The 12,033-nt window shown below is 46.6% G+C and overlaps 1 protein-coding gene across 3 annotated transcripts in view; it reads right to left on the minus strand.

Moving 5' to 3' along the window:
• Positions 1 to 1,081: 1,081 nt before the first annotated feature.
• Positions 1,082 to 12,033, minus strand: part of SPRED2 (sprouty related EVH1 domain containing 2) — a 123,597-nt gene continuing 112,645 nt past the window's right edge. For all 3 annotated transcript variants that reach the window (XM_024999446.2, XM_005212899.5, XM_005212901.5), the window contains 2 exons: positions 6,604 to 6,753; positions 1,082 to 4,408 (listed from right to left, as the gene is read on the minus strand). In XM_024999446.2, the coding sequence (XP_024855214.1) occupies positions 3,743 to 4,408; positions 6,604 to 6,753 (816 nt within the window). In that variant the 3' untranslated portion in view covers positions 1,082 to 3,742. The remainder of the gene's footprint in view (positions 4,409 to 6,603; positions 6,754 to 12,033) is intronic.

The raw sequence follows: 12,033 nt of genomic DNA on the forward strand, positions 1-12,033 counted from the left end.
CCAGGAGGGACATGCCTTGTGGGGTGGCATGAGGGCCAGGTGATTTGAAACTCTGGATGTGTCTTCCAAGTTTTCTTTTTAAATCAGAGCAATTTATTCAGATTGTTATGAGTAAATGTATGCATATTGTCTCAGCAGATATTATTTTTCTTCTTGTCCTTCAGAGCATTCCCACCATTCCTTTACCATCAAACTTCTTGAAAACATGTTTTACATTTGATGTCCATGTTTCATGTCCTTCATGTTGACTTTTCACCCCCTATAATCTGGTTTGTGTGCCTCCTAGTTTATGTACGAACTCTCATGAAGTTTTCCAACGATCTCTTAATTACCAATCTTCATGGCTTCTTTCCCCTCACTTTCTAATTTCCAGCATCTCCTGTTGCTTTTCATCTTTGCCAGCAGTTTGGAAATGTCACACCTTTCGGGAAGAGTTGAGACTAGGATGAAGGGGCCCCTGTACACATCTCTTTTTAAGGCCCCTACTTGGCTTTCCAGAGAATAAGCGGAAACGCTCTTCTGTGACCCTTAAAAGACCCCACACTTCATTTTCTCCAAGGTATTGTCACTGCATGTAACGTTTGAACATCCAAAGAGCCCATTTAGAACTGAAAGTGGGCCAAATATCACTAAAATCGAACCACTCTGAGGAGACTAAGGATCTTGTAGTTTTAACAATTGAGTTCTGTGAGAAACTGTGTTCCAAACTTCACACACACACACACACACGCACACACACTCTAAAGGTTCAGCAGGAACCAGTTGAAAACAACTCAGAGGAAGTACAGCTGTTCCCTCTGAGGAGCACGCGTGGGGGAAGCCAGGCGAGGAGGAGGGGTGTTCCCTGGGTGGTGACATACAGCATTCTTTTCACTTGAGGCATCTGAGCCCGAGGAGCTGCTGTCTCCCCTGGGGAATATGACATAACCAGAGGCGGGAAGGGCCTCACAAAAACAGACCGGTGTCCACACATCCTTCTCCAAAGGAAGCCCCTTCCCATCCTGTGTGCGAGAGCTCCCACGTCCGCAGAGACTCAAATGCCACCCTGTCTCCAGCCAGAGAAACAGCCCAAAGCCAGCGATCTGATAGGATGTGTTTATATTTACATGGTACATTTTAAAGCAATGGCTACATTGGTCATACATATTAGAAACCATAAAAAAAAGTTAAGAACTAAAATGTACATCATACACTTGTATATATATTTTTTTACACAGAGGTAAAAAGGCTTATTATAAAAAAATCAATACAACGGGGTTTTCAGTATACAGGTAAAGAATGAATTATGCTTCAGGCACTTTAATTTGTTAATGTGAGCAAATAGCTTCATAGTTGGGGTCAGGGGAAGCTTCCAAACAGAAAATCTTTTGGTTAATGTTTTGTTACCACAGATACAAAAATAAAATCTGGATAATTTCTCTCAGATGATTGACATTAAGTATGGCAAAGCGGACTGGGAAAATACTACACTGTTTGGCTGCAGTGTGGCAATTAGAGAGACATATTTACATAAAGTGTCCCCACGGCTGTCCTTGTGCCCTTAACCGCTGCCTTCTTCACAAACCAAAAAGGATGCGCGGCCTAAGATTCACCAGCGTTAACTCTTCAAAGGGGTGGAAAAGGACAAGGGGCGAAGGAAGATAGAAACAGATGATGGCTAGACAGACGTGGCAAACAAGAAGTGGCCAGAACAGGTGTGTTCTTATTGAAATAAATAGGGACACTTGAACTGAGGTCTAACAGAACATACATTAGTGTTGTGCTTTGTAGAGAGGAGACCTTGAGAAAGACCCTGAGGAGATGCCTCAGGATGGGGGTTGAGGTGGGGGAGAAGATGGTCTCTCAACAGCATCTGGAGGCTGGCTGAAGGTTTTCTAGATGTTCTCCAAGCTGGGAAGTGGTTCTTGTCTTGCACCACCAGATTAATAGATCTCTGCCCCTTTCCCAGACCGGAAGACCCAAACCAGTCACTCCAACAAACGAAAACACCTACCAAACAAACTCATAAGCACACTGGGTATTTACATGGATAATCTGAGGAAGAAATGCAGAGTGCTCTCAGGTAAGCTGAGAACGTTCCCATGAAGGTAAGCGTGGCCAGCACTTTCCCAATATGATTGGCAGACTGGGAAAAAAGTCCCTTTCCTTGGAGACTGATGTCCTGTGTGCAGTAGAGAAGGGATGGTTGAGGGCGGGGAGTGGGGAGAGAGGAATGAGGCTGTGCGCTCAGCTGGCAGCAGCCACAGGAAGATCACGGCGGGAAGAACAGCTGGTGCAGACGAGCCTGTCCCCTGTGCTCTCCACGGTGTTCTGATTGTACAATGCGAGGTATAGGTAACCACTCTTCACTTTTTTTTTTCCCCTTTCTGCAGTAAGATTTGGCTATTCCTTGCACTATATTAGAAAAATACTCTTTTCCAGCTAATTAGAAGCCTCCTACGTGGCAAGGCGACAGGTGGACCCAGACTGCTGAACTAACCATCCGAGCAGTCAAAGTGGCAAGTCTGGGTTTGGGGTTGCAGGAGAAAGACACTTAGGCATTTGGAAGGATTTTTTATATATGGCCTTGTTTTTTCCCAAGTATAAACAAAGAATTTGGTGACGTGAAATTGAGTCCAAAATGAAAACAAAACGACAAACCCAAGAACAGAATGCAACCCACCACTCTTCAAATTGATGACATTTAAAATCCCCCAGTTAATAGAAAATAGCCACTGGGGGGAAAGAAAGCTCCTTTAAAGTTTTACTTACCACAATCTTAGTGTTTCTTAACCGGACCATGTTCGGGAGAACACTGGTTTGTTTGAAAGAGACTATTTGGTTTGCAAAACAATGAGCAAAATTTCTTACTTCATTAGCGTTTTCTTCTGGTATTGCTAAATTTTTACAAGTGGTGGTGACATAATTTTAAAAAGATCTACTACTTTAGGGTCAGTGGGGAGGCTCAGAGAAACCTGAAATCCCCTTTCTAGCCCTGGTCTGAGAGGATACAATGCAGTTTAAAGGATTTTCCTGATTCTCACAAGATTCTGAAGTTAAGGCTCAATTCTCAGTCATTTTAGGAGTGAATGTTTTGCATCAGTGAGTAACTGACAGATTTTGGGGGTGTTGGTCGAGAGAGACAAGATGATGGGCTCTAGACAGAAACTGCAGCTTACATGGGAAGTTTGGCTTTAGAAACGTTAAAGCGATCTCGTTTTGTGGTAGAATTTTGTTAACTAGATCACCTCCTATACATAGTAACTGACTGCAGGTTCAAAAATACATCTGGTAGGGTTTCACCATTCCGACAATCCATTACCACAGGAACTTGAGGAAGCAAGCTCGTTAGCAACAGGCAAGCTAGAACCAAGAGGAAGATGGCTTTTGGAGCTCTTGGGAAAAAAAACGACAAAACCCACCAAAAAAATCAGCAGTTCCTGCTGCAGGCGCCTTGAAACTGGACAAGGTGGGCAGAAAGGACATGAAATCAACACCTGTATGAGATAGTTAGCTTGATTACAGATTGTTAATAATCCAGGAGCGTCTAGGCAGAGGGTCCTTTCCTTAGAACACTGTGCGCGCGTGCCTGGGTGTGGCCGATGCAGAGTGGGCGGCGGGGGTGCTGCAGAGTCCACCAGGCAGGCTCCCCAGGCTGGAAAGGCGCCTTGGGTACCTGGGAGCGGGGGGGGAGAGATGAGAAGATGTAGAAGACGAGTCCCCTTGGGGCTGTGGACGGGAGAGGGTTGGGAGGGAAACCGAGTCACACGGCCGCTTTGTGCTTCCCTCCGCAGCACCTGCACATCACTCCGCAGTGGTAGCAGGCTCGCAGAGGCAGGTAACAGCACATACAGGGGGCCAAGAAAGACAAGGCAATAAGAGCCATCCACCGGAGGCAAAACTTCTCGTCGCTGGTATCGCACGAGCACGGGTCTGTATAGTCCCCCTCGGGGTCCGACATACAGTGATAGAGCATGCTGTCTGCACACCACATACAGCTCACCCGGCGGATGCAAGTTCTCACGGAGTCGGGGGCGTCCTGACAGTGGCCCCTCCGGTTCTCTTCGTGGTTGAACATGTCCCGGCAGTACTCGCACCGGGAGCGCTCCCCGTCCTCTTTCCGCCTCCGGGACTTGCCCCGGGAGGGCTGGGTCTTGATCACGCTGCCCCCACGCCCTTTGGGGTCCTCGCCGAGGCCAAAGTCTGACGAGTCCACGTAAGGGTAGTTGTAATCGTGCTTGGGCACCTCGCCTTTGGCGAAGCGCACGTAGGAGTCCGCGTCCTCCGTGTGGTCCAGGTATTTGCCCCTCACCGGGGCGTGCCGGTAATCCTCGTAGCCGGTCATCCAGATCTTCTCCCGGGGGTTGATGCGCACGATCTCCTCGTCGTCGTCCGGGAAGCTCACCTGGCGGTAGGGTCTTGGCATCGGCTGCCCCAGGAAAAAGGAGACGTTACTTTATCGCAGCAGCTAAACAAACCAATCTTCAAATAATGCATCCTTCACCTTGGCAAAGGGCAATTCTTGAAGAAACAGACCCATCCTGTACTTAACAGCTTGCGGGCCAAAGATGTATTTCAAATTGTCTCAATCCCTTCCTGGGTCAGGAAATCATGTTAATGGGTCCAGACCGGCATTTCCCCCCTTTCTGTTGCAGTTTTGCCATAGATGTGGGTAGGTATACACACTGTGAGAATAAAGTTTGAAATTCCAGAAGCTGAACATGCCCAGATCAAAAGCAGACCTGAGATGTCCCTAGAATATGCTTATCTCCCTTCTTGTGACCTCCCATCACTAAGGTGATGGTGACTGGCACCATGATTTCTAACAGCTTAGTTTCACCTGTTTTTGTCGGCCATCCTCTCTCAAGACTTTTTTTTTCCCCAGAGAAGCAGAAGATCTCTGGAGTGCATTGACCATTATGAGGTAAGTACATTTGTTATCTGTGTGTACTTAACAACTGCATACTAGTCCATGATATAGAATGTGTATCTCACTGTGGGTCATGTTCAAAAAAGCAAAAGTGGATACCAGGGACTATGAAGGCTCATAGGTGCCTTGTAATCTGGTTGGGGAGATAAGATGCTCAAATACACAGAAGGTAAGAGTACAAGTTCCAGAGGCCAATAGTGTTTGAATCCTGCCAGGATCTCACAGGTGGTGAGTGGCAGAGTGGAATCTGAACCTGGGATGGCTGGACCCAGAGCCACACTGTCTAGACTTCAAACCTAACCTGCATTCTCCCTTAGGATGAAATTGTTATCCCTGTGGTTGGCCTCCTACAGTTTGCATCAGTGCCTTGTCCAGAGTGGCAGGTGCTGAATACAGTTATTGAGTGGATCCAGGTAAGCCTGCCTTGCACAGGGCATCCCAGTTGTGGCAGACAATGACACTGCCCACCTTAGAAGCCCTCTGAGCATGAAGGCTTTTTAAGGAGTGAGAAGCATGGCTTTGACTGGAATTCAGACTATAGAATTTACTAGCAAGTCACTAAGCCTCTGACTTCGCTTCCCTGATGATCAAACTGCATAGGGCTATTGTGAGAACAAAGAGAAAGAATCTAAACGGTGTAAGCGCAGGCTGTGTCACACAGGATGCACATGATAACTGTTGCCAATATTGTCATTATAGTATTATCCTAGAATTTAGCACACACTAATTAAATTTACCCATCACTTCCCACCAGACTGTGAGCTCCTTGAGGGCAAGGGCCACGTCTCACAGGCTTTGTCCTAATTCCTGCCAGATTCTTGACGTCAGAGTTTCCCCAGCTTTGGAAAATACAATCCTGCAGTATTTCAAAACAAAGTTTGGGAGCTGACACAGTCTTTGCTATTAATTTATTTCGAAAGAGAGTCAAAAAGTCAATTCCCATCTATTGCTACCATACTGTGATTTTAAAAAGAACATTTTCATGCCAAAATATTAGGAAGCACACACCCAATAAAACAATTTTGAAAAAAAGAGTCATTATAAATCTAGCTTTATGTTATAAAACCTCAGTGCCTCGTGCTTTTTCTCTTTTCAAAGCACACTGGTGGCCACATCACCCACATGGGCACCAGTCCACGCCCCACAGTTTGCGAACTTGTTCCAAAAAACAGCCGCTGGGTAAATATTTGTTATATTACTGAATTCCAGCTACAGCTCCCCAAGGAAGCTGGAGCCTGCAGCCCATGATGCCAGGCCTTCGGCCCAAACACACAGTATTCTGTGGTACCAATCGTGGTTCTGTGCTTTCATACCCTTTGGACAGAGGAATGCAGGAGGCAGGGTAGCATCCTGGGTGAGCAGAGTCTGCCATCTAAATCTTGTTCCACCAGGGACCCTCTCCCTAAGTCTCAGCCTCCTCATCTATCAACTGGGGATGCAGAAGACCTGCTTCTGGGTAATTTGTGAGGATTAAAGGAGATAAATCACATGAAGGGTTTGGCAAGGTGCCTGGCACACAGAAAATCCTTGAGTGAGGGTGAGTTGCCTGTACCACCTCCAATATGGGATGGGGGAACAGAGTAGGAGAACAGAAGAGGCCTCGGCTCGGGCATGCGGCTGAAGGGAGGGCAGGGCAGCTGTTTCAGATCAGGAGGTCACCCCTGTGACCTCCAAGGAACAGGATCCCCGCTCACCTGCTCGAGGTGATAGTGGTCCGTGGGGTATGGGTCGTGGAGGTGACCCAGGGTATAAACCTTCCGGTGCTCACAGGATGTGGGGGAGGAGATTGTGCGAGTAGGTTGTTCCCTCTTCTGAGACGAATTAGAAGAACTGTCTGTAGCTGTCTGTGTAGAAGGAGGTAACCATGAGTTAATTAAAAACAAAAACAAAAACCAAGTCCGCCCCAAAACTAACACACCGTCTACCCCCACTTGTGGCGTCTCGCTGGACTTCCCGAAATCTTGAGTTTATCCTGGCCGTGGGAGGCAGGAGGACCCCTGAAGGGCCTAGTTGTCTAAACACGACGGGCAGAGAAACCCAGCCACCAGCCCCTGGAAAGTTGCGTTTGTTTTCTCAACTGTGGGAGCAGCGACCGGCTCTGGGGCAGGGCTCACCACACCAGGCCACTCCTGGGCGCGTTCCGGTTTGATCAAGAATGGTCTCTCGTTAGTGGCCCTGGTTAAGGTCCTTGGGCAAGCAGAGGAAATGCAAACAAGCCAAAAATCAAACCCATATGTTTCTTTGTGGGGTTAAGCCCAGCCTGAGAAAGTCTCAGAGATAAGGATACCTGAGGGGTATCATGGGTACTGGCTTTCCAGGAAGAAATTTTGTAATCTTTGGCTTGGAGGCAAGCCTGAGGGTCACTGTCTCTGGAGGGTGAGAACAGAGCTGTTTTCCCAGTAGAGGTGACGAGTTCAGACTGGAGCCTCCATGAAGGTATCTTAGGAAGGTGATCATATACCAGAATAGACTGTGGCTGTGGGCAGAGCACGGGCCCCATTGTCTCCCAGAACACCTCGGGTGCTTCACACCCCCCAGGTGATCCCAGGTGTGATGGTCACTGTCCACAACCTTGGGGCCCAGCAGCCACATGCTCATAGAAGGCTCTGTCAAATGCAGCTGGGTCAACTGCCTTGAAAACCAGGGCCCCTGTGAATCCTATCCTCACTCCACTCCACCTTCTACTTCCTTAGAGTAATGGACCCTTCTTCTCCTTTTATTTTTTTCACAAATGAAAAGATTTTCCTTGATATCGAGGTGTCCTATTTCTGGTAAATATCTAGAAGCTCCTTAGTTGTTGCTTCTCATCCTTATATCCCCCTTACCCTATATGCTTATTTATATCCTTTTATTTTACTGTTTTTTGTTAGTGTCATCGATCCTTTCCAGGGCAAGGCAAGGTTAAAACAAATAGACTTATAAGAGTTATTCTCCTCCCCTCCACTATGTTCACTTATACAGTAATAAATGCTCAGGAAAATAGGAGTATAAGTGTTCAGGAAAAAGAAAAGACACTCAGGGACTTCTCTGGTGGTTCAGTGGTTAAGACTCTGTGCTTCCACTGCAAGGGGTGTGGGTTCGATCCCTGGTTGGGGAACTAAGATCCCACATGCTGTACAGTGTGGCCAAAAAAGAAAAGACACCCGTATTTCCACTGTGCAGCACAACTGACATTAATTTTTAAAGCTTGGTGGACATGTGCAGCATGCTTTTGGAAACCCAGCCCTCCTGGATTTTTAATTCTGTTTGGTTTGTGTGATGCGGGGGTGATGCCTATTTCCAATCCCACAATCTAGTGGCTAATTCAGATATGGACACACACTTCTCCCCTGAGGCAATCCAGAGAGACTTCTGATGGACAGGTCAGAAAAGATACTTGTCTCTACCTAGTTAAGAGCTAAGGGTCCTGTAAGCCTAGAATCCTGGTGAAGGTACAGGGAAAGAAAGAACCTGAGGATGGAGTGAAGCAAAAAACCAAGGGAAGAAGGATCCCACAGATACCACTTGAGCTTCTGGATCCAGCCAAGCCTGAATCCTGATCCACCCTAGGCTGTCCCATAGAGAGGAGCCAATTCCCTTCGGTAATTTAACCCAGAATGCACTGGGTTCATCCGTTGGGTGCACTTTCTTTTTTGTCACTGCCGATCCCTTTTCTGGGGCAGCCTTCCACCTGCACCACATTCCTGGCCTCTCTCTTGTCCCTTTCAGTCCTCTCCACAGCAGGTAGAGTGGAACAGGGTGTTCAGAGCCTGCTACTTCTCTCCTCTGCCTCTTGGGAGCCACCCAACTGGCAAACAGCATGTGCTGGCAACCTTGCTTGGGACTGTATGGTCTCCTTGGAAGGTTGAGGGCCCACCCACTGTGGGGAGGGTATGGAGACCCAGCACATGAGTGCCTGGTAGGGCAGGTCTGTCTAATCTCAGGGTCCAGTCCTGGGATGTCCACTTCCTGCAGATGTAAGCTGGGACTCACATCATCAGTAATAAAGGGTCTCTTCACTTTTTTTCTCAATTGGTTTAGAACCCTGATAGGAAAGAGTTGCTACTTACCCCTCAAATCCCGGAAACTGAAAGAGACCAAACCGAGACACACAGAATTTTTACTTCCTTTCAAATTCAGGTCCGTCCTCTCTCACCCACCCTCTTTCCTTATGTGTTTGGAGGTACTGCTGCCCTCTTTAACACATGAGTGGTTGCAAGTTGACAGTACAACAAAGCATACAACCCTTCACAGTCTCACACTATGTGAAGGCTTATGATGCGCCAGGCACTGGCTACACGGGAGTCCACCAGTGCAGGTAAAATACTGTCTCCACGTCATACACAGGAACACAGACACCTGAAGAAATTCGGGATCCTGCCAAGTATGGCAAGCAACCACTGGCAGAGCGGGACTGAAACGCAGCCCCCGTCCGCCAAGCCCAGGGGGATCTCTGTGCAGCGCACTGCGGCTTATCAAGCCCAGGAGAGCCACCTGCTCTGTGTTCATCTTGTGAGCTTAACACAAGTACAACGCTTCCGAGTAAGATGACGTGCCCTGATTTATACAGACCCAGGTGGTAACGGGTGGTGTCTCAGAATACAAAGGTTTCTACAGATCTCAGTAAATACTTTCTGAATGAGTAGATAAGGGCCTTTCTGTATGATTCAAATCCAAGGGTTAAACTCTTATCCAATACCCACGTGACAGCCACATCTTAGGTTAGAAGCTACCTCAGCATTAAACACGGTAATACGCACTTGGCATTTAGTTCTCAGAAACCCAATTCACACATCCCAGTCACCTCTGTGTTAGTCACCCGTTTATCTCAATCCACCCTGTTTTCTGTGACCTGTGTCCAGGTTAACAATGTATGGAAAGTCATTCTGAGAAATGAGGCATACCCAGTACTTCCTAGTCATCTTCAGCCAATCCGATGCCTCCTTCTGATGCTCCCAGCCTTCCTCCCCAGCCTGGACCAGCCTCTTCCCATTGCAGAGTCAAGTGCAAAGTTTCCTGGACCATTTTCTGACAATTCAGAGAACGTGAGACTGAGAAAGGCCTTTCGACATCTCCTAATCTGATGACAAATCTCTACAGAGGAGCTGGGAGGCCAGAAGACTGAGGCGGACTATCGGTTCACTGCCTCGCTCGCCTGACTGCTCTGAGCTAAAGCATGCAGAAGAGGCTCCATCGGAAGCTGAGGCTTATTCCATATCTGTGATATCAGATAAATCTTGTCAAGAGGCAAGTGTCTACCAGCAAAAGGAATGTATTATTAGGCTATTTCCAAGAAAAGGCAAGAGGGAAAACCTTTCACCATACGCACCTCTGGACGAATGCCCCTGTTCTCTACTTGTGGAAAAAAGCAGCCACTGGACTGTGCACATACGCACCTCAACAAGCCAGATTCTAGAACATGCCTGCCACTTGTGCGCACAAGCTCATGACACCCACCCACCTACTAATCCGAGAGCTTCACCTTCAACCTGGAAATACTGGCTGCTGTTTTCAACTCGCCTTCCTGGTGGGGCGGGGGAAATCTCTGAATGCTGTAGGTGTGAGCTCAAGAAGAACAAAAGCAGAGGTCCTCTGTGCTTTGGGACCTCAGCCTGCTTAGTGGGCTGGCTTTGGTGCAGGCTTCCTGAGTCAGAGCGGTGAGAAACAGCCTTTGATGTCACCCACTGTGAACACGGCCAGACACTGCCATGGGGTGCCACCTACTTGTGGGAGGTCCTGGGCAACATGAAAGTGTGAGCACAACCACTGCTACCTCCGTGTGTGCTGCCAGAAAACCTTGCCTCTGGGTCCGGGTGTGACTCCAGCTCAGTGTCAAAGCCTGCTATTAAAGATGTGTCCGATTAAGAGGCCTGTAACCTAATACGAAGCACCGAACAACAGAAATGCAAGGGAATGTCATAATGCTAAATATCATGGTCTCAATCCAGGCAGACTAGATTTGAATCAATTCTCTGCTAATTCTAAGTTGTCTGATTTTGGACAAGGTGACCTCTAACTCCAGTTTTCACATCTGTAAAATGGAGCTAAAATTGTCCTCAGGGTAACTGTAAAAACAAAATGAGATTAATCGTTTCCATTTTCTAAACAGTTACTACTGATTTTATAAAAAATCTGATCCTGTGATCCGGTCCCCTTGCTTAACTCCTTATAAAAGTTCAAGTGTTTTATCCAGTGATTCTCTGGGTTTTTCTAAGCAAATTCCTATCACCCACAAAAGACAGTCTGGTCTCCTTTCCAATATTTGTAACTGCTTGTTTATTGTATCTTTGCCAAGGTTTCCAGCATGATGTGGAAAAACAGAATGGCTCTTGCTGTCTTGAACTTGACTTTGATGGGACAACTTCTAACAATTCTCTATTGTATATAACGTTTCCAGATAACTGGAGTGGCTATAAAGTTCCAAAGTCTCTCTGTATTCGAGATTGCAAAATGTGTGTGCTCAGTCGTGTCCAACTCTTTGTGACCGTATGGACTGTAGCCCACCAGACCCCTCTGTCCATGGAATTCTCTTTTCAACCCAGGGGCCAAACCTGCATCTCCCTGCACTGGCAGGTGGATTCTTTATCGTTGAGCCACTGGGGAAGCCCAGATTGCTATGGATTGTCACCAGAATATACTGGATGTAATCAGATGGTTCTTCTATGTCTATTGAGACGATTATGGTCTTTCACCTTTGTTTCATTAATATAAGCTTTTTTAATATTAACCATCTTTGCATGCCTGGGATATATACTTTACTGGTCTTTTATTAAGTTTGTTTTACAAATATTTCATGTGATTTGGTAACATTTTATTTTAAAACTTTACATCTACATTCATAAGTGAGTTTGACTCTGGTTTTTCTCTACTTGAATTCTTCTTGCCCATTTTTACAGCAGGGTTATGCAAGTCCTGCAAACTGAGCTAGGCAGTGTTCCACTGTTTTCTATATTTTGGAGAGTTCTTTCTTTTTTTAAAATAATTGAAGTATAGATGAATTACAATATTGTGTTAGTTTCATGTGTACAGCAAAGTGATTCAGACACATATACATTTTGTCAGATTATTTTCCATTATAGGTTATCAAAAAATATTGACTATGGTTCCTTGTGCTACAAAGTACATCCTTCTCGCTTATCTATTTT

Source organism: Bos taurus, chromosome 11 (genome assembly GCF_002263795.3).
Source record: "Bos taurus isolate L1 Dominette 01449 registration number 42190680 breed Hereford chromosome 11, ARS-UCD2.0, whole genome shotgun sequence".
Classification (NCBI taxonomy): Eukaryota; Metazoa; Chordata; class Mammalia; order Artiodactyla; family Bovidae; genus Bos; species Bos taurus.